The sequence below is a fragment of the Pipistrellus hanaki genome (assembly GCF_964339955.1).
Source record: "Pipistrellus hanaki genome assembly, chromosome: 11".
Classification (NCBI taxonomy): Eukaryota; Metazoa; Chordata; class Mammalia; order Chiroptera; family Vespertilionidae; genus Pipistrellus; species Pipistrellus hanaki.
This window is the reverse complement of record NC_140513.1, coordinates 2,351,349-2,373,622: the sequence shown is the minus strand read 5'-3', so window position 1 is coordinate 2,373,622 and position 22,274 is coordinate 2,351,349. Positions and strand designations below refer to the sequence as shown.

Genomic DNA, 22,274 nt, shown 5'->3' with positions numbered 1-22,274 from the left:
GCCAGGACATGGGGGTAGGAGTCGGTTTCTTGCTAACCCTCACAGGAACATCTCCGCGCTGATTTTTATTGTTGCTTCTTATTAAATTTCCATTTTTTTTGGACAGTTCATCTCATGGTTTTAAGTGTTTATTTGTAAACAGTACCATATATGAGAAAGGTTAAAACGGAATCACTTGGAGTCCTGGAATGGATTAACTCAACTGACGTGATTTCTAGTGGGGAAAAAAGCTTCGGCTTTTTGAACAGCCTTCCAGAACGAATTAAGTTGGAGGTTACAGTGTAAATAGCTGGTGTGTATTAGAAAGAACACATTCATAATACTGCAAATATTCTATTTTTCAGACAGCACTAATTATGGTCTGCGCTTCCTTCAGCAAAACCCCGAAGCAAGGAGCCGGCTGGATCCAGGTCTCCCTGGGACTCCCTCCCGGACAGCGGCAGGAGTGGGTGTCCCTTCACCTTCCGTCCCAGGAAAACGTGGCCTTTTTATTGATTTCAGAGACAGAGAGACAGAGACAGAGATATCGAGGTGTGTTCCAGTTATGCATTCATTGTTGACTCCTGTCTGTGCCCTGGCTGGGGATGGAACCCCACCTGGCGTACCAGGGCTGAGAGCATGTCTGAAGAGGCCTCCAAGTAGGTTCTGTGGCCGCAGTCACAATCCGATGCTGTTTTAATGTGGTGAAATGCACATACCAAAATTTGCCATCTTAACCATTTTCTTGAATTGTGGTAAAAAACACATGACATAAAACGCTCTGTCTTAACCACTTCAGTGCACAGCCTGGGTGCACTCACAGGTGTACGAGCAGCTATTCTATTTTCAATTCCACTTTCTCTTATGGAAATGTTGGAACACGTCCAAAAGTAGAGAGCCGGATAATAAACTCCGTGTCAGCCAGCTCTGCAGTTTTTTCTACCGTGTCATCCGTTTCATTTACCCCCCGACGTAGATGTGCTTAAGAAACACCAAACCTGAAACAGGACACATATCCAGGCATCACTATCACCTCACCTCTAATCTGCCCCGGCAGCACCTGGTTCTATTTTAACACCTGCCTGGGAAGCAATATACTCACCTTGACCGTGAGTGAACTGGCTGCACCTGGCGGAAACCCGCCCCAACCGCCTAGTTAGTCCAAGTTCAGCGCACGCTCCCGCTGCGGACGCCCACGGGGCGGTTCCCTATCCGCCCAGTTCCCACGGGACCGCTCACCTGTCTCCTCACACTGTCCTTCTCCAGCGCACCCTGCACTCCCCCCACCCTTCCGTTCACAGGAACGAGTCCAGCCAGGCCCGACTGCCCAGGGCCAGGGCCCAGCTCGCTGACCCCCCTTTGCCAACCCCAACCCCCGCCGCCCACGCAGACCCTGCGAACCAGTGCATCCCAAACTCGGCGGTGCTGCGAGAGTCTGCAGCCTTCCTGCGCTGCTGGCACCGTCTGTGAGGCCACGGCCTCGGCCTGGTGTCCCTCGTTCTGACCGTCCTAATGGCCTGAGGGGCCCTGAGGCCGCACACAGTACCTCCACCTCGCAGGCACTCTCCGTGAGACCGGGGCTCCCGCTGGTACCGCATCCCAGACCCCCAGTCCCTGCAACAGGACCCCCACCCCTCCCGCCCCTTTCCTGAGCATCCTGCTCGTCTCCCACAGAGCCACCGCCCGGCCCTGTCACCTAGGACGTCACCTCAGTGTCGCCTGAGGATGAGAGCTCTGCTCCGCCCTGAACTCCAGGCTCTGCAGCCTGAAAGCCAGCGCTGCCCGGGACCCGGGGTCCGAGCAGAGCGAGTCCCACGAGAGCGGGGCCTGGGGGCGGGCTCCGGGGGGATGTCAGCTCACAGGCTCAGGAAGGCTGCTGGCCAGCCGCCCGGAACCGGCTCACCCGCCTCTGAGCTCCGCGCCCCTCGATCGGACGTAGCCCTGCGCGCTGATGGGATGTGGAGTGCGACACCGTACACACCGCGGTCCGCCAGTTACCGGGTCATTCCGGGCGGAGCGGGCGAGCCCTGCCTCTGAAATCATAACCCGGAGGCACTGCAGGAAGAGCCTGTTTTCCCTCCCACGGCAACTCCTGACAGTTTTCAGGGCTGCTGCTTGTTCCCAAATACCTTGAGGGTAGCCGTGCCAAACAACAGCCGCATGCTGCGTTCAAGTACAGCTGCACCTCACCCGGCAGGCGCCGCAGGGCCTGCGCCTGCACCCGGGAGACACCCCTCGATACCCCCGTGCGGGGCCTACTGGAAAGCCGAGGGTGACTTCCGCCTTCCTCCAGCTCAGCCAGGAACCCGAGAGCGAGGGGCAGCCGAACTGCGGCAGCTGTGAGACCCAGAGGCCTGGTGTCTGCTTCCATCAGGGCGAGGGGAGCCCTGACACGGTCCCGCCCCAGGCGCAGAGCCGAGCCACCGGCTCTGTGAGTGACCGTCCTCTCCCAGACGCCTCTCGGGCCGCCTCAGTCTGCACAGCCAACGCCGCACACGCCGCTCTCACACCACAGCACTCCGCTGCGGGGCGCGGGGACAGGCCCCACAGGGAACACAGACCGGCTCCCTGCTTCTTGGTCACGCATCACCTTAAACGGGCTTTTTGGGCCAAACTCTGTGGGTTACTAAGAGCTTATGTGGCAGAGAAAGAGAGACAGCAACATCAAAAGACCAAGCAAGTTCCTTTCCATTCCAGGAAAGCACAGAAAGGCTTACACACAGCGCTGGCTGGGAGGGCACGGGGTGAAATATGAACACTCCTGCAGCTCTTTGTTATGCAAAGGGGACTGGAAGCCAGCTCCTGTGTGCTGAGCCACACCACCCACCCGCCCGCCCACCCGGTTCCTTCCTCAGCCCGTAATGGCCCTGGTGATGTCATAACCACAGGGAGCTGTCTTCCTGCACACCGCCTCGCGGTGAGAAATGCAATTAGGGGGGCAATGAACGTAATTCTCCGCTGTCCGGGCGGCCGCACTGCACGTCCTGCTTAATGGCCGGGCTCTTTTTCTTGCACTTGCTCTGATTCAGTATCTGCAGACGACAGAGATCGTGCATTTAGCCTGTTACAGCAGGTCTGACCATAGCACAGAGCAGCTGAAGGCGGCCAGGCGAGGGCCAGGCGGTGAGGGCTGTCACCCACGTGGCTGCCGGCGGGCTCCTTGCCTACGCAGTCCCCCCCCACCCCCCCCACTGGCCTCCCTCCACAGCCCCGGCAGATTCTCCCCACCCCGAGAATTCTCCTCTCACCCCACACTGATCACCAGAATTCTGTTTCTTCAATAACAATCCAAGCTTCAGACCCACATTTCTAAAAACATTCTACTGTGAACATTTTCAAATTCACCCAAAAGTAGATAAAACAGTATAATGAGCTCATCAGCAGCATTATGTTCCCGCCGGGCAGTTCCAACAATTAGCAACTGTTTTTATCATACACCCTCCCCCACTCCCCACCTCCCACCCCCCAACACACTGGAGAAGGGGAGGCGGAGGGTTTTAAAGCCAAGCGAGGCCATCCTAGTTCACCCAAGCACGAGTCCCTGGCTACCCTGGCCCGGGACTCACCGCCTCCCTCACCTGCTCACAGGCAGGGCCCTGCGCCTGAGACCGGCTTCTTGCCCCGGCCCGCACTGGCCCGCACTGGTCAGGGTGAAGTGGGGAGCAGAGGTGTCCCCCAGCCCCCCTGATATGACAGTCCCGCCAGACTGATCCCAGGGCGGCTACTAGCTGCACCAACATGGCTCTCAAGGGGAGAAGGGATCTTTTACACCATCTATGCTAATGAGGCATAAGGCATGGAGCGTTTAAAACAGAATGTCCCTCTCTTTACTCGCCACAGACAGATCACCGCATTAATATTCATGAGGGCGCCGCCTTCAGCCTCCAGGCTCCTCCAGCCCAGGGAGGTGGGGGCGGTGAGTGCGTGAGCAATGAGCTCTGCCTCAGCTACAGAGGCCCCGCAGTTCCCGCACCCGCCAGCGGCCTCACCTTCCTGATCCCGCCGCCACACGCCTTCTCCAGCCCGGGCAGTGCTCCCTCGGTGGCTGGAGCCTCCCGCCCCGGTCCTCCCCTCCTCTCAGCGGGGCGGTCTGACTGGAAGGCCAGCTCCTCACTGCAGGCGATTCTGTCAGGCAGGCGGCACCTGTTCCCGGCACCGAAACACCCAGCGCTCACTCTCCCACTTTACTAAGACGCGAGCAGTGCAAACACAGGGCCAGAACCTCCTGGAAAAACATGGTCACACCACCAACTCGGGGGTGTGTGCATGCGTGTGTGCATGTGTGTGTGTGTGTGTGTGTGTGTGAGCATAAAGGGGACTAGCCTGCAGGCCCATTTGCTCAGCCATCAGCACCTGAGCCAAGGCTGGGCAGCAAAGGAGTCACAGAGCCCTGGTCCCCCAGGAGGTGCCGTCTAACGTAAGCCCAGGGTGGGCAGTGGGCAGTGGTCATGGCCGTGGCTGTGGCCGTGGCCGTGGAGGGCTGCAGGGAAAGCCTCACGGGAGGTCTGAGCCACCGACCACACTTTCCTTCCCAGTCAGTGACGCAGACTGCGAGACACGTCCTTTCTCTACCGGCCAGAGCGTGAGCACAGACGCACAGGAGAAAGGGCATTTCAGTCCTGGCCGGGGTGGCTCAGTGGAGTCGGCCTGCGAACTGAAGGGTCCCGGGTTCGATTCCAGTCGGGGGCACATGCCCAGGTTGTGGCTCAATCCCCAGTAGGGGGTGTGCAGGAGGCAGCCTATCGATGATTCTCTCTCATTGATGTTTCTTTCTCTCTCTCTCTCTGTCTCTTTCTCCCTTTCCCTTCCTCTCTGCAATCAATAAAAATATTTTTTAAAAAGAAAAGAAAAGAAAAGGAATTTCAGGGGCTTTTCTGAGGCCTGCTCCGGGCCCTCCAGGAGGAATTCTGAAAAAGCAAGAGCGAGGCCGCAGTGAGGCGAGCAGGGAGGACCGTTCCGCCCTGGCCCCAGGGTGCCTGCGCCTCGGCACCAGTGCCAACGGGCAATAGTCTCAAGTGTACAGCCACCCAAACAGCAGCAGGAGGAAGTGGACGGCTGGTCAGTTACCTGTTACTGCCCATCTGGCAGGCCCTGACGGGCAGGGCGGCTGCCGCCTGCAGCCCTGAGCACCAGGCATCTGATACACGGCTTTCTTTCTGTCACTGCGTCAAGATGGCGCAATGACATTTTATAGTGTCTCACCCCTTTCCCGCAGGTATAAAACCTTAAAACTGCCAGACTCACTTGTTCTTAAACCCACAACCCTGCACAGAACCGACAGACCAACAGACAGACCCTTTGCTGTGGACAAGCAGAGATGACGAGTTACAGGATGGGTGGTCCAGTCGGGTGACCTTGCAGTGAGCCCCTCTCCCGCCCAGGACCCTGGACAGACTCAGACACCTATTTTTATTTATTTATTTATTTATTTATTTATTTATTTATTTATTTTAATTTCAGAGAGGAAAGGAGACGGAGCTAGAGTTAGAAACATCAGTGATGAGAGGGAATCACTGACTGGCTGCCTCCTGCACGCCCCACACCAGGAATCAGGCTGTGACTTCCTGGTTCACAAATCAATGCTTAACCACTGAGCCACCCGGCCGGGCTCAGGCGCCTTTTTGGGGCTAAGACTGGTACCCTTCCCTGGCTGTTCCTGGAGGCAGCTCCAGTCTTGCAGGAGAGCAGCAGCGAGTACTGAGGCCGCCGCTGAACCCCGGGCTAATAAATGAGCGCGAGGTGTGTTACTGGGCACTGATCTCTCTTTATTAATGCGGCCGCCGGAGAGGCAGACACTGTTTCCATCTTTAATTACCTCCTCCGTTCCGCTCTTCTGGGGCCCGCAGCCACCGAGGCCAGGGCTTATTTCTTTATTACTCAGCCTCTCCGCGGCATTTCATGAATATTGTTACTTAATACTTGCCAATAGGGAAAGCAGGATTTAGCGAACTTCAGCTCAAGTTTTGATGACTTTTTCTAAAACTCAGGAAACTTGCAGCTGCGAAGTTCTCTGTGCCTTTCGGGGACACTCAGTCCAGGCCCCACCCTTGCCCTGCCCCCAGCCCGAGCCTAGGGGGTCGGCCTGGGTGGCGCCATCCTTGGACGAGGGGACCGGAAGTGATGCCCTGGTTTCAGAAGCCCATGGCAACGGGCCAGCGGGCTCCACTCCCGCTTCACCCACCGGCCTCTGTGCCAGGCAACACCCTGATGAAAAGCGAGGCCAAATATTCTGCCCACGTTCCCACCGCTGTCTGTGTGGAAGGGTTTAACTATCAGCTACCAGCATTCACAATCTCTGCCCTCCACAGAAACCGGGGTCGTCCGGGACAGAGCCGCCGGAGCCCCTGATGGAGGTGTCACCTTCGAGTGGCCCAGCGTCAGGGTTTCCGTGAAGGCCCAGCAACGTGAGGCCCGGGGAGAGGGTGACCTCTGGTCCCATACGTGTCATCTGGCCACGCGCCCGCCCTGGTTTAACGCCAGTGACCGTGACAACAGACCCAAGCTGGGCTCTGCTCAGGACCCCGTGGGAGCAGCAGTCACCAGTGGGAGCAGGGGTGTGCCCTCAGGCAGCGATCTGGGGAAACAGCAAGGCAGTGGCAGAGCTTGAATCCCTTTCGGTTAAAGCCCCGGAGCCGCACTAGTGGCCGCGCTGGAGGCTCAGACAGCATTGCACTTCCTGTCACCTCCTGAACCGCACTGCCTGGCCGCCCCCCGGGCCTGTGGGGTGCCGCTCCAGGCGGGCCTGGGAGAGCGGGGGGTGGGGTGGGGGGGGTGGTGGTGGTGGTGGTGGTGGTGGTAGACAGCCCGCAGCAGAGGACGGCGCGGGAAATGCCCGGAGGCCCCGCAAACACCGGAATGCCAGCCAGTGAGAAGGCACCGGCCCCGCACACACAGCACAGTGAGCCTCCACCACTCCGCCCGAGGCCATTGTGTGGCAGCGGCAAGAGGCACAGGAGGGCCCGGGACGGAAACGGCCAGCCTGTGGGGCGTGAGAGCCGCAGCCCAGCAGCCGCCTCTCCCAGGGGTCCGCTGTGGAGAGGCTGCCAGGGCAGGGGGGTGAGCGGGGGTCTCCATGGAGGCGGGCGGGTTTGTGCTCTTCTGGGGTGGCCCAGGACGAAGGGTGCTGGGCGGGTGGGCTGGCCGGCGGAGGGCTGTGCGGGGCTGGGGCTGGCGGCACCTCCGGGGACTGGCAGAGGCGCCATGGACGGAGATGTGTCCTTGATTTAGCAGCAGGACCTTTTCAAGAAAGAGAACGTGATGCAGAGAAACAGCCCGTCTCCACCACGTCCAGGGGAGGAGGCAGTATTTTTCACTCTAACCTTTCTGGGAGACCATTTCTTTTTATTCCCGGACAGGGTGAGCTGTGTGTGCGGAATAGGACAGAGGAGCCCTCAGCCCGCTACCGCCCAAACCCATTCCCCTTCACAAGACCCCAGGGGCCCTGGTCTGGCTCGGAGCTCGGCCTACGGACTGAAGGGATGCGGGTTTGATTCCGGTCAAGGGCATGTACCTTGGTTGCAGGCTTGGTCCTCGGCCCCACTCGGGCGCATGCAGGAGGCAGCCAATCGATGTGTCTCTCACAGGGATGTTTCTCTCTCTGTCCCTCCCCTCCTTCCATTCTCTCTACAAATCACTGGGGAACTATCCCTGGGGGAGGATTAGCCAAAGACGATGAAAAGGCGCCTCCACGTGAACACTCGGGAGCCGGGGAGCGAGCTGCCGTGTGCGTGCCCCCGGAGAGCTGAGTGACAAGGGATCTCAGCGCGAACAGCTGTGTCTCCCACAAGCTTCTCCGGAGGGGGAGCCGGCTCTGGATCGCTGAGCCCACCAACCCTCCAGGAACCCGGGAATCTGGGTGCTGCATTATAAACACACACCGCACACGTGGCCTGCACCCCTGCCGGGCCTGTGGTCTCGGTCTCGGCACTCCGAGCCGGTTCTGGCGCTGCAGCCTGACTTTTTTGTTCTCATTGTTCTTCCAAAAACCTACGATAATGTACATATTAACTTGTGTCCTATTTTTAATTTAAAAAATTTATAATCCAATTAAGCCAGCAGCAGCCTCCTCGGAGTTTCTCCCCTGATGTCCGCACACTAAGTGGCACATAGCAGGTGCTCAATAAGGTGCCCGGAACGGCCTTTCGCTATGGATCCTGCCCCGGGACGGCAGCTCTACAACGGGCTTCCCGGATAACGGGAGCCAGAAAGCTCAATGATGTGAGAAGGTGACAGTCAATTTCCACAGGAAACAGGCTGCTCAGTATAGGAAATCATTTCCAAGCCATATTCTTAGGACACAGCAATCGCTTTTCCCTTTGAAACGGGCTGCTTTGAGTGATTCGTTATAAATGTATAATGACAGTTGTGAGCACCTCTCTTTCCTGGCATGAGAACAGAGTCTGTTGATTGCCTCGGTGCTTAAAATAGTTGCTGAGTGTCCTCATAATAGCGTGTCACCTGGAAGCAGGTGTAAGCCAATGCAAATGAGTGAGCGAGAAACAGATGGCCGGAGCGCGGACTTTTGTCGAAGGAGAGAGTGAGCAGCCGCGCTTCCCGGCTCCAGTCTTAGGGGACGTTAGGGAGCCTTTCACTCTCGCCAGCGTCCTGCCTCAGCAGACAATCCACGCGGAGAAAATGACAGGTTACAAGGCCCATCAGACTTCCGAGAGCTGGAAGCTGAGATCTGCTTGTTGTCGTTAATCCTCACCCAAGGATATTTTTCCGTTGGTTTTTAGAGAGAGTGGAAGGGAAGGCGAGAGACAGAGAGAGAAACATCGATGTGAGAGAGACACACCCCCAGCCAGGGCGGGGATCTAGCCTCCAACCAAAGCTGGAATTGAGATTTCCTGAATCACCACCTCATCACCCGAGGAACAGGAATCACATTCCTAAGAAGCTCCTGTCACTCACAGGAGTGGCCCTCGTGGTGGGAAAACACGGCCCCTGTGCCGCAGCAGGCACACACTAACCGCCGAGGCCAGCTGGCTCGGTTCGCTCTCTCCCGGAAGCACATGTTAATTGTGAGGAAAACCTGAAGGTCGCCGCGATGGTGGTCTCCGGTGTTCACAGCTCCCCGCTGACCTTCTCCTCCTCACTCTCCAAGTTTCCCCACGTCCACTCCCACCACCCTCCACGCTCCCTCCCTAAGCACCGATCCCAACGGAGATCACGGTATTACTGATGGATGCACTCATTTGTTTAAGGGCGCCTTTTTTGGACTCTACCCTCACCCCCTACATGGAAAGCTCCAGGAAGATGGGACCGTGTCTATCTTGCTCCTGGTTTCATTCCCAGAACCCAGGACAGTGCCTGGCAGCCGGTGTGACTGGGCGTTGTCTTCCCCTGACTGGCAGGTTGCCTTCCACCCGAGGCCTCCCGGACTGTGAGAGGGGGCAGGCCGGGCCGAGGGACCCCCCTCCAGTGCATGAAATTTCCTTGCACCGGCCTCTAGTTTAAAATAAAAGGAAAGAAGGAGAAGAAAACAGGTGAGCCTAGTGCCAACTCTAACGCCAGCCCAGCAGGTCGACTAGGTAGCCTGTAGCCTTCAGAATGTGCTCCTGGCAGGCTGGCCACTCACCCTCCGCCGACCATGGAAATGGTACAAGGAAACAAAGAATCAGCTCTGAGGAATCTTAAAATCCTACGTGGAAAAGTCACACACAGAATACATACAATATGAGCTGTATTATAACTGCTTCATGTAAGATCTACACAAAATATGTTACCTGTACGCTGGGTTTCTAATTTTAAGAGAAAAGAACAATCTCGCAAGAATAACTTTCCATTAGCCAGAACCACGCGCACGCGGCGCTGGCCCAGGAAGGCCCTCGCCCCGGTACTCACTGAGGCGGCAGGACGAGCGTGGTGGGCTGCGCCTTGGGCCGGCGCTTCGCGGACACCCCCATCTGGTTGGCAGAGCGTTTCAGCGACTGTTGGTTCAGGAGGCCGGATGCCAGGCCTGCGTGGTACTGCAACTGCCCGGAAACAGAACAACAGGGAGAATGACCCTGGGAAAGGCAGGGCGGGCATTGAACCAGCAACACGTTACATTGCACCCTTCAGAACAGTTCAAATCACTGCAAATCCAGCGGCTACCGGTTTGCTTGAGAGGGAGATAATAAGAAAACAGGCAAAGAAACACGAATTAGGCTGCTCAGCACAGCACTGCATAATGAGGAAGAACTGAAAACAATCTAAATACCCAACAATACTAGGAATTGGCTAGAATATTCAAAGAACTTTATATCATTTTGTTGTATTGAAAAACAAACGAATAGGTTACATTATAAACAGAGAGACGCTCAAAAAGATGTTCTCTAAATATTAATAGTGTGTTTCTAAGAGGCAGAATCAGAGTAATTTTTACTTTACTTTTTACTACTATTCATATATGCTTATGTAAATAGTTTTAAAACCAATGTCATTTTTTAATAAGAAGAACCACTCGTTCTTAAAGATAAATTAGTTCTGGGAACTCTTGCTGCTGTCATGTCTTGCTTATACTAACAGCCACATAACCCACAGTCTACTAAAGAAAACCAGGGGCAGAAGACCGCTTATGAACAGATTCAGACGTATCCGGAGTCGGGTCCAGAAGCGCTGGGCACTGTTTTCAGTGGTTAAGATACGATGTCAACCATCATCAGCTCAGGAAGATATGGACACCAATGGATACAGGCTCACTGGAGAGGGGATGGAAAAGCTACTCTCATCCTTGTACCCACAAATGCATAAATGCATGCAGCGGTAAGGAAGCACACGCTTTGAATGGGCTCAGGGCCAGCGCCGATGCTTTGTTCTGGACAAACTGCTGAGCTGTGAGTTTACTTAGGAGATCATCTCACTTCTCCAGCCCTCCATTTCTCTGGTGAAATGAGAAGTAAGGCTGCCTAATTCCAAACCAAACAGGACTTTTAAAAAATGCGTTGAGTTATAAGTTACATAAAATGAAAAGCACACGTTAAGGGTACAGCTTGATGAGTTCTGATATGCATACATCTGTACGACTGCCACCCGCATCAGGACACGGAAGTTTCCATCTCTGCAGACACTGCCCTTGTGCTCAGGGCAATCTCCCAGCCCCCAACTCCTACCACCGAGACATTCTGACTTAAATACAACTAATTCTCACTCGCTGACAAATGAAGCTTACATTCCATTTGACATGTGATATTGACTCCTACCTTCCTTTTCAAATCCCGTACTTTTGGATTTTAGATCCTAAGAGCTGTCATCGATCTGTCTATAATAAAATTATCCTTAAAGGGTATCCCAATTTTGAACAGATGTAAACAACACATTCAAACGAGAACGTGCCAAGCTGAGAATTTGGACGGAGACTATTTATAACATCTACGATGTTGCCTCCTCCCTCCGCAAATGAAGCAAGGCCTTTCAAACACGCATTTGGAATTAACTGAACATACAAAATAGTAACTCATTCCGAGTCCCTGAATCAATTTCTTTTCAAAATGCTCTTCAAAGGATAGATTTCCTTTGCGGGGTCGGCTACTCAGCATACGGCTCCCGGTAATGAGACTGGTGAGCGCCGGCTAACAGGGGCGGCCCTGGATGCAGAGGGTGATGGTGCTCTGAACAGTAAGTGGCCTCACCTGCAGCCCTGGCCACACACACACACATTCACACAGAGAGAGAGAGAATGAGAGAAAACCAAACAGAACGATCTGCTTCTCGCAAGAGGCCATAACAATGAAGGTATCCCGGCACCCAGGGAGCCTGCGGCGTCTGTGTTTGGAGCATCCATATTGCTTTCTAACAGCCTCTTGATTTACGTGGTCCATTTGCCCGGGAGCCTTATGGCTGCACAATACAAGACAAAGATGTATCACATTCATAATAAAAACGGAGCTCCCCTCATGGTGGAAAAGGGGGGCATCATTTGGCTTTAACAACTCATCTTAGGCCAATGAATTTTGCTCAAATTTGTTTTTCTCCTACAGAGTTCTTAAATGGGAAATCGATGGCGGCGAGGGACAGTACAAGTTTGAAAGACAATGTTTCAAAATGTCAGCTACTTGGGCTTCGATCTCTCCCACCAGAATCTGCAATGAGTGCAATATGCACGGGCTTTATGGACTTAAAGGGAAAGACAGCTTGGCAGGGGTCCGCTCCCGGCTCGGGGCGGCTCTCCTTGGCTCTCCTCCGCTCTGGATCTTGTCAGGGTCCCTGCAAGCTCAGCCGTTCCGGCCTGCTGACTCCGAGGGGGAGAGGCCTGCTAACGAGGCAGAGTGGCGGGGTGGTTCTGCGCACCTGGCATCCTTTCCATCACTTGCGCAAACAAACAAACAAATAAAAGAAAAAAACAAAACAGCAGAAATGCATGCCGGCTGCTGGCTGTCTGGAAGGTTCCTGAAGCCTCTGCGTCTCGGCCGGCCTCAGTGGACCGGCACCCCGAAGGGGGAGAACGCTGACTCACGGTGATTAGGGACATCTGTTAATCACTACACTCGGCCCGGCTTCCAGGAACACGGCTCCGATGTCAGGATCTATACGGCCCCATTAAATATTTACCGAAGCATCTTTATAATGGGAGAAAAGGTCAAAGTTAATAAAACTGACAGGCAGCTCCTGTCCAACTGGATTTATGCATTATTTAAGCACTAAATACTCCATTCCACGAAGAGTTTGGATCTGGAAAGCTCCTGGAACACGTGCCTCGGCCAAAGGTTTTAAACAGCAGAGGGAAGTGCAGCTGATCCACAATCAGCATTAAGAACACATCCCTCTCCACAAGTCCTGCCGGGAGTTTTCAATGACAGCTTCTGTAATCTTTTCCAAAAAAAATGCATTTCCGTAAGCATCCTTTGCTCCGAACGTCTGAGCATGGAAACAACGGTTTCAAAAAGCAACTTATCAAAGTTCTCGTGTGATTGTTCTACCCAAGGTCAGCTCTCCCCTCGCCAGCAAGGATACAGTGAAAGCGGAGGAAAATGAAACGCTCTGTTCTTTCGGCTCCCACAGCTCTGCGCGGGGCGGACGCGTGTCTGTGCGGGGGGGCGGGGTGGTCTTTTCGGGGTTAAGTGGTCTCTCGGTACTCAGCGAGTGCAGCGTTCCCTGGGTTTTGAGAGCAATTCTCTCAGTTCCAACTTTGCTGTCTATTAATGCCTATGACCGACCTGGGATGTTCTGTCAGTTCTCAGCCCGAAGCCCTTCCTCACCCACGTGTCCGCTAGTGACCCCTGGACCCGGGCAAATTTCCCCAAGGCCCAGTGACCCGGAAAACCCCCGCTGAGAATCGGGAGAACTCCATTTGTGGAGTGGGTTTTAACTAAGCTGTTTCACCTGCAAAGCTGCCAAGTGTTGCCAGGGGTCCTGGTACACCTAAGGGCCAGACCGAGACGGGGGGGGGGGGGCAGGGGAATGGGCCTGGAAGGCCACCTCCCGGCTCCGCCTGTAACCACAGCTGTGTCCACATCTCCCGACCCGCCCTCCGGGCACGGCACCCCCTCCCCTGACCCCAGCTCGGAAGTCTGGCTCCTCTGGTCTCTAAGGGAGTCACATGGGCGTTCGGTTTCACCACTGTCCTAAAGGCTCCTCCTGCTCCAGAATGGACAGAGGATGGACTGTGCGATGGACAGCAGTTTGAGAGGGAAACAGGGTTCTAAGGCCGGGGAAAGGCCCTAGCGGTGTCCTCCCCCCTCCCTTGAGGAGACGCCAGCCTGGGAGGTGGCTGGCCCGGGCCACCCCCCTTAGGAAGGCGGGCCACCGGGCAGTCACCGCGGGGTGAGTGCTCACCTGTCTACGTGGAGGAATGGCTGCGTGTGTCCTCTCTGCTCCAGCAACGAGACACACGGCTCTTCCCGCCAGGGACCCCATCGTGCCCGGAGCTGCGGGGCCCACATCACCACCCCGCCGGCTCCCGTCGCCCTCGCTCTGCCCGCTGGGCGCTGAGGCACGTCTGCTCCCCCCTGACTCCGGCACCACCAACGTGGGCAGTTGGGGGCAGTTCTCTATCTTGTCATTTTAAGGTTTTACCATCATTCAAGGTAAAAAAGGAAAAAATGTGGAGAAAGGAGTCAGAGATGTCAATATTGTCAGAAAATCTAAGTTGTAGACTCGGCAGTAGCACATCAGCCTTGATCAGTTGTCTGATGGGCCGTCATGCCACTGCCTAGTGGGTTTTACAAGTCCCTTTACCATCCTGAGAGCCACGTGTGCAACCGGTGTCCACCCGGGCCACGCAGGGTCCCCTCTGGAAGTTTGTGTCCAGCCCAGGAGAGCGACGAGAAAGGACGCCATCCGGGCAGCGTCCCCTGCCCTCTAACCCGGACCCGGACAGCCAGAGCTGCCGGCAAAGGCCCTGCTCACAGCCCCATCCAAGGACAATGACACCTGCCCTGAGCCACCGCGTGTGGCTGGGTGTGGGCCTGTGGCAGGTGGGGGGGGGGGTGCTAATGTGACTCTCACACAGCCCCATCTCCCCCAAACCATTAAACACCCATCGCCACTCTGAGTGGCGACCTCTGCCCTCATTACCGAGTCTGTGTTGTTTGCAGCTAATGAGCGCGCCGTGTGATGCTAACGCGCCGCCTCTCCCTTTGAACGCAGCTCTGAGGGAGCCAGGCAGCAGCCTGGTGTATCTGTGCCGAGGAAAACAGCCACCGAACCCATCTGTCTAATTGCATCGCTTGGATTTCTCTCTAAATATCAGATAATGGTATTAGCTTCTTCCCTCCTTTTATCTCCTAAGGCTTCTTTCAAATAGCCAACTTTTTTTTTTAAAGAAAAACAACCCTACGTTTGAGCCTTCCTGGCTAAATGATCTTTTTAGTTGGTCAAAACACCATCAATAAACCGTCAGAAGGAAGCGTCCAATTTATTTGCCTATTTGTTCTCACGGGGAAGCCAGATTCCAGTCCTTTCAATTACCACGAAGGCAAGACACGGCCCGGGGCCGAGCCCCGCCCAGCGCAGTGTCACGGACATGGACATGCTAGTGCCATGTGTGCTTCTTTCTTCCTACATACAAACCCGCAAACGCCCAAGCCCCCCGCTGTCCGAGCAAACAGGCGGGGTACGGCGGTTCCCTCCCTGGTATGGGGGGGGGGGGGCGTGTAGACGGTTCGCCTGGAGCAGCCGGGACTCGCACCGTTATTAATAGGCTGCCGCACAACTGGCCCGCTCACACGACAGCTGCACGCGTGTCACCAGATGTCAGAGATGCCAATCAGTCGGGGGAGGTATCACTCATCTCTGAACAGATCCACGAGCGAAGCCAACTGTGCGTGTGGCTGCAAACGGAGGAGGCGACCTTCACAGGCCTCTGGGAACGCGAGGAAGACAAGCCGGCCGGTGGGGCTCAGTGGTTGAGCATCACCTATGACCCCGGAGGAAACGGTTCTATTCCCGTCAGGACACACACCTGGGCTGCAGGCTCGACCCCAGTGTGGGGCGTGCAGGAGGCAGCCGATCAATGATTCTCATCATTGATGTTTCTATCTTCCTCCCTCTCTCCCTCTACCTTCCTCTCTGAAATCAAGAAAAATACATATTTTTAAAAATATTCTTGCCCTGGCTGGTTTGGCTCAGTGAATAGAGTGCCGGCCTGTGGACTCAAGGGTTCTGGGTTCAATTCTAGTCAAGGGCACAGGCCCGGGCTGCGGGCTCGGTTCCCAGTAGGGGATGTACAAGAGGCAGCCAATCAATGATTCCCTCTCATCATTGATATTTCTATCTCTCTTTCTCTCTGAAATCAATAAAAATATATTTTTAAAAAATACTCTTCAAAGAAACCAGCAAACATGATTATTTAAAAGTCACCATTCGGATACCTGTAACCTAATTAGACACTAGCAGCTTCTCTTATGGGGCGTGAAAGTGATCCCACGTGCCTCCCCATCGGTGTAGGGTTGGCCGGAGAGTGGAAGTCTTCCTTCCGGGTCAGGAAGTGACGATTTCTGCGCTGGCACCATTTACTATCTATCCCTTCGGATGCCGCCCTCAGCTCCCTCTCTTCCTTCCCGCACCTCAGCAGGAGGGGCCACGTGGCCACGTGTCCCTAACTGTGACAGAAACAGAACTGTGACATCAGACACGGTAACAGGGGACAGCTGCTCTGCTCAGAGGCCTGGGAGGACAGGAGTCAGGAGGCCGGAGGAAGCATTTGGGAAGACACTTTTTTTTAAATGTTTTTATTGATTCCAGAGAGGGAGAGGGAGAGGGGAGAGAGAGAGAAATATCCATGATGAGAGAGAATCATGGATCGGCTGCCTCCTGCACGCCCCACACTGGGGAGTGAGCCCACAGCTTGGGCCTGTGCCCTGACCGGGAATCGAACCAATGACCTCAGTTCATGGGTCAGTCCTCAACCCCTGAGCCACAGTGGCCAGGGGAAAGACACATTTTTTACTGATCATTTTTAACAGCTGCCTTTTCGCTTCAAGAACAGGAGGCATAAAGCCTGGTGACTGAGAAGTACTGGTGGGCGATGGGCCTGGGTGCAGAGGTTAGGGCCCGAGGCAGCAGGGCCGATGGAGGCGGAGCTCTGCCGTCAGACAGCTGAGGCCGGCCCCCAGCTCAGCCCCAGGCGGGTGCCCCTCTCCCTCAGCCCAACAGGAAGACGATGTGATCCCAGAGCACACGCCGTACCTTACGGCCGCGCAGGCCAGCAGGGCTTTGCCAGCGCCTTCCCTGACCTGCCCGCGGCCCGGAAGGAGGGACTGTCAGCTTCTCCCCCAGACGGAGCAGCAGCGCAGTTGCAGGAATTAAGTGACACGATCCGCGCAAACGCCCGGTGAGCACAGTGCCCGGCACACAGGCCCGTGCTTGGATTAGCATCACTATCCCAGGAATTCGCCTCCTCCAGCCAGGCCAGCGACGACTGAGCGCTCACAAAGCTGATTAGATGGTCATCTTTTCATCAAACACTGTCACCCTCAACGTGTCAGGCAATGAGCTGCTCAGGTAAGGGTGAGGCTTTCTGAAGGAGCGGCTGCTGAGAAGGAAGCCCAGGGACTCCGCCCACCCCAGCTCTCCGACCCAAAGGCCCAGGGGCAGCGGGAAGCGCCTCTGATACACTGCAGAGACTGTTCTGATCTGCACACACCCAGATGCCCGGGACGCTGGCTCAGCCTCGGCGTCTTAAACAATCGCATTAGGAAGCCGTGCTTACGCAGCTAAGAGCGCTCGGCACCTGAAGATCAAAGTCTGCCTCCAGCTCTGAGCGCCTGTCTCCTTACAGGGCACTGACGTCTCCCTGCGACTGCAGTCTGACTGTGTGCACAGGAAGTGTGAGGAAGGCAAAGCAGGCGCCGGCCTACGTGGTAGGATTCTCCTCTGATAAACGGGGCTGTGTGAGGAAAAGCAACAGCAGTCATATGTGCTAACAGTGGCATGTTCTTGGTGTGAGGTGAACCACAGATGGGAGGGAATTTTCTGTGGATCAGCATGACCGCGGTGACCTCCCCGCCTCCCTCTAATTGGAATGCAGGGATGGAGTCTGCTGTCCGGGTGGAAGTCACAGGGCCCTCACTGAGCCTACGCTGTGACCTTGGGCGTGTTACTCTCTCTACACACATTCAAGAGCCTCCGTTCTCTCCCCTGGGGCGACACCACTGGTGATATGACCTCCTTACTCTCGAAGTGACTGGGATTTCACTGAGCAAAACCCACTCAAGTTCTCCCAGGCGGTGAGGGTTACGTACATGACTGTGCTGAGCAGCGTGGCTGGCACACGGCACACACTCAATATGTGTTAACTGTGATTAGGATCGGGCTGAGGTTGCTGAGCTGTGAGCAACTAGACTGAGCTCAGGGCGACTGAGCCAGGAACGGGGAGGCCCTGCTTCTGACAAAACCAATCAGCCCCTTAGAGGAGGCGCCTGCCTGGGGGTGGGTCTGAGGAAGGGGAGAGTAGGGATGGCTGGCCTGACATGAAGCTGGGCCTCTGCTCCATGGACAAGCCACTTACTCCCATGATGCTTTGCAGCCCTACTCAAAGCTTCCACTTAGTTGTGATGAACAAGCAAACAACCACAACGGGGACCAGCAGCAGCCAGCGAGGAATGCTCAAGATATAATACTTGTGACTCCCTGGCTGATTGCAGAAGCCGGTCTCCACCTAGAACCCACCCCGAACACGCCAGAGGGAACCCTCAGACAAGTCGCAATCAGCTCGCTGGCCCAGCAGCTGGACTCAGGCTTTCAAACATGGATGTGACATGCTTCCAGCAGCCGGGGCTTACATTGTCCCAAATCCTGTGAAAAACCTGACTGCCCTGTGCACACGTTTGAAGAGTGATGCGGAGAGCAGGCTGGGCCAACAGCAGAGACGGAAGAGCTCTCAGAATGCTGATCTAGCCGAAACCGGTTTGGCTCAGTGGATAGAGCATCAGCCTGTAGACTGAAAAGTCCCAGGTTCGATTCCAGTCAAGGGCATATACCTTGGTTGCGGGCACATCCCCAGTAGGAGATGTGCAAGAAGCAGCTGATGGGTGTTTCTCTCTCATCGATGTTTTTAACTCTATCCCTCTCCCTTCCTCTCTGTAAAAAAAAATCAAAAAAATATATTTAAAAAGAATGCTGATCTACTCAGTGCTAACTACAGCACATTTGATTAAGCAGACATAGACCATGCATTGCAACGGTCTTCCAATAGTTAAATTTTCAATCTTGACAAAAAAAGAAAATCCATCAGATTTGATTGATAAGTGTACCTTTTAAAACCAAGAGTAAGAAAGTGAAGATTGGCAACATTTTTCGCCATATAATTTGCTTTCTTTGCCTTTTTCCACGGCACTGCACATAAATCAAAGAAATGTTAAAGAGAGCCATACATCACCACCTGGCATTTCCCAACCATTCCCCCGTCTCAGACAGACACGGGCCAGGGTGCGGGGACCGCGGCCAGAGCGGCTGCCCGAACCCTCCGCCTCTGTCAGAGAGTTAATTAAGTTTACAAATAACCCTCCAATGAGCACATGATGGTATTTCGTAAGAACAGCCTCCATGAAGCGGGTTACAGAGGAGGAGGGGGTGGGAGGGAAGACAAGCCAACGGTTTTTCACACCAGAATCATGCCGATCTGAACAGGCTGCCTCTGAGTCAGCACCGAGAGCTGGGAACAGGGGGTGCGGCTTCAGTAATGCATGAAACGGGCTTTCTGAGCCGCGCTGCCTGGCCTCCAGGGGAGGAGACGAAACGGAAGGCAGGGCCCCCAAGCTGAGGTCAGGGCAGCCGGGCTTCTGGGTGACCTGCTCCTCCGGTGGCACAGAGGTCAGGAGAGGGGGTTTGAGGGCTGCGTTTCCCACAGGAAGTGCAAGGATCCCACAGGCAAACCCAGTGAGTCCCCACTTATCACCAATAGGTTCTGTGACTTAAGCAGGGCGCCCAAAGAATGCCAATTTACTGGAGAATAATTAATATCAACAAGAGTGCGTCCCTGTGGCATCTCGTCACCATGATAATGAGCAGCGTGGCGCGAACAGCGCTGCACGAGGACCAGTGTGTTAAGCTGGTGGCTGTCTCTGGTTTCCAAGGACGGGGAGGGTGTGAAGAGGCCACAGACGGGTGGGCAGCCAGCGGCGCCTGCTTCTCGCTCTGCCGGCGGGAGCGGGGGGCCAGGAGGCCCGATCTGGGCGCAGGTCCTCCTCCTGGCCTGCACGCCCGCCAGGTCCCTGTGTCACTTCTTGTAGGGATACGAGTCCCATCACCAGGGACCGACCCTCCTGACAGCATCTTATTCCCTCTCCAAGGCCAGCTCCTCATCAGTCACATGTGCACTGGGGGCGCAGCTCAAACCTCCAGACGGCAACACTGGGCGTCTGTTCCAGGCGGCACAGCCTGGTGAGTGCCGGGCCATGTGCGCCACTCCTGGGTCCAGAGCCTGGCTTGGTCTCAGGACACCCCCCTCGCTCCCCCTCCCCCCCGCCCCCGCCCCTGCAGCACTGCCTGGCTCTCCCCACCCAGCACGAGGGAGGTGGCTCTCATTCCAATGGCGCTGCTGCTGCTTTGGAAAGTTCAGCTTTGTAAGAAACAAAGTTAAGATGCTGCAAGTCTGTGTGTAAACAAAAGCAACTTGTATTCAAAACGCACGCCCTGCCCTGGCTGGTGTGGCTCAGTGGATAGAGCGTCAGCCCGCAGACTGAGAGTCCTGGATTTGATTCCGGTCAAGGGCACATGCCTGGGTTGCAGGCTTGATCCCCAGTGGGAGGCATGCAGGAGGCAGCCACTCAATGATTTTCTCTCATCATTGATGCTTCCATCTCTCTCCTTCCTCTCTGAAATCAATAAAAATATATTTAAAAAACAGCAAGTGAACAGATACACAAAACCTATTGTCTCTTGGAATTGCTGAGCTAAATTGGCCAGCAATAAAATTCAGAATTTGATTCAGTGGGTTACTGCATGATGTCAACTGAGTGAGACTAGAACAGTTAAAGGAGAAAACCCGAGCTCTCCGGGTGCGCCCCAGGGGATGGACGGGCGTGTCCTGTGCACCCCGCACCCCACTAAGGTGGCGGAAAGCGGCACCCAGGGCTGTGGCCAGGATAAGGAGCAGGAGAGGGGCGACTGGGGGGCTCCGGGACTGCAGGGGCTCCGGGGCCGCAGGGCTCAGGGCGCGGGTGGGTCTGCATTACGGGTAGCGAGCCGCGCCCCCGCCCCTGCCCTCACCAGGAGGACCGGCAGGCACAGTGCCCGCACGGCTCCGCTGTGAGCAGTGCTCAGAGCCCCCACCCACACACACTGAGTATCAATCAGCAAATCAATGGAGAGCGGGGATACAAAGCTCGGTCTCTATCTTCCAGAGTGGAGTCCACGCTAACATCTAACAAGGCAGGTGCAGTGAGGTATTTAGAAAACATGGGCAGGTATCCGAAGAAGAGCTAGCAGGGCTGGGGGCACGCCCCCCGGAGAGGCTGCTGCACCCCGCCCAGGACACCCCGTTCGCCTTCCCCAGCCCTGACGGACAGGAGGTTTTATGGGGAAGCGGGCCCCAGCGTGTAGCGGGTCCTGAAACAGGAGCCGCGCAGACCCGCCCTGCCCGCCGGGCCTGCGGGTTTACTCCAGCGGTACTTAATTTTATTTCCTTTTACTGCACAGTTAAAGGTTTTACTACAGCAGATGCCTCCCTCCCACACATCAATTACTGCAAACCGCTCAGGTGGTGGGCATAATGAGGCGCAGAGCGCTGCACTGCGGCCGGGGCGCGTGGGCGAGGCGCTGCGGGAGCTGCTGGCAGCCGGTGCTCCTGGCTGGGGGGGTCCCGCCGCACTGGCCCACCAGCCAAGCCCCCTGGCTTCATCAGCATCGGGATCGGAATGGCAACGCCATGGGAACCTGAGAAGCCACGGGAAATGGTGGAGACGGGCAAGCTGTGCCTCGTGGCTCTGGGGCTCCTTTCCGTAGGTTCTCATTCAGTGTTCACCAGAAAGTAAAACTTGGGGATGCAATGATGTGGCATCCGAACTCAACCCGGGTCTGTAATTTGGCAAAACCCCTCTTAAGCCCACACGTTTGGTTTTTCTTCTTCTTTCCCGGAGAGCTGAGCCCGAGGAGCCTGAAACAGTCACGTGGCGTCTGCTCTGCCCAAGAACTGCCCCTGGCCTCGATTCACTCGGTGCCTAAGTGATGACCTCGGTGGTGACATGAACAAATGACAGCTCCCTTCCCCTGTGCAGAGCACCCTGTCCGCTGCATCTTCGGGGAGTGACAGGTCCAGGAGGCAGGGGACCGGGCGGGGCACCAGGCCAGCGCTCCGGGGCCGACTTGCTCCAATCAAGGGCTCTCCTCCCCCAGCTTCCCATGGGCCTCTGCTGCCCACCCCGCCCCCGCCCCCCAGAGCCTGCAGGGAAGCCATCTCCCCAGCATGTGCCCGAGCCTCCCTTCAGCCGGATAAACTGCCGTGTGAATAGGCACCGCGGAGCCGCCCGCGTGGAGCCGCACAGCCCCTCTGGCACCGGCAGGGGCGGGAGCAGCTGTCTTCCTCTCCGCGGCGGCCCCCCGCACACCGCACGCCGCACACCGCACGCCGCACACCGCACACCGCACACCAAAGGGCTGCAGCCGCAGCAGCGCAGCCTCCACGGTGTCTCCGCACTCCGCGCTCCGCATGCTCGGCAGAGCCGCCGGGCTGAGGACACTCATTTTCCTCGCACCCCGTGAGAGCAATGGGACGCCCCCTGACATTCTCTGCCCGGCATTGTCTGCAAAGGGCACAGGTTAACAGTGTCTGAGAAAAGATCACACACAATAGATAAATCATGGGGTTGCTGGGACGCCGTCTGGTGCAGACTCAATACCGAAAAACCAGGAAAACGCAGCTTAGCTTCCCGCCT

At 55.9% G+C, this 22,274-nt stretch overlaps 1 protein-coding gene across 1 annotated transcript in view; it reads right to left on the bottom strand.

The window, feature by feature from the left end:
* MED27 (mediator complex subunit 27) overlaps positions 1-22,274 on the bottom strand; it is a 110,845-nt gene that overhangs the window by 52,304 nt on the left and 36,267 nt on the right. Inside the window, exon 3 of the mRNA XM_084898665.1 lies at positions 9,823-9,953. Coding sequence (XP_084754791.1) covers positions 9,823-9,953 — 131 coding nt within the window. The remainder of the gene's footprint in view (positions 1-9,822; positions 9,954-22,274) is intronic.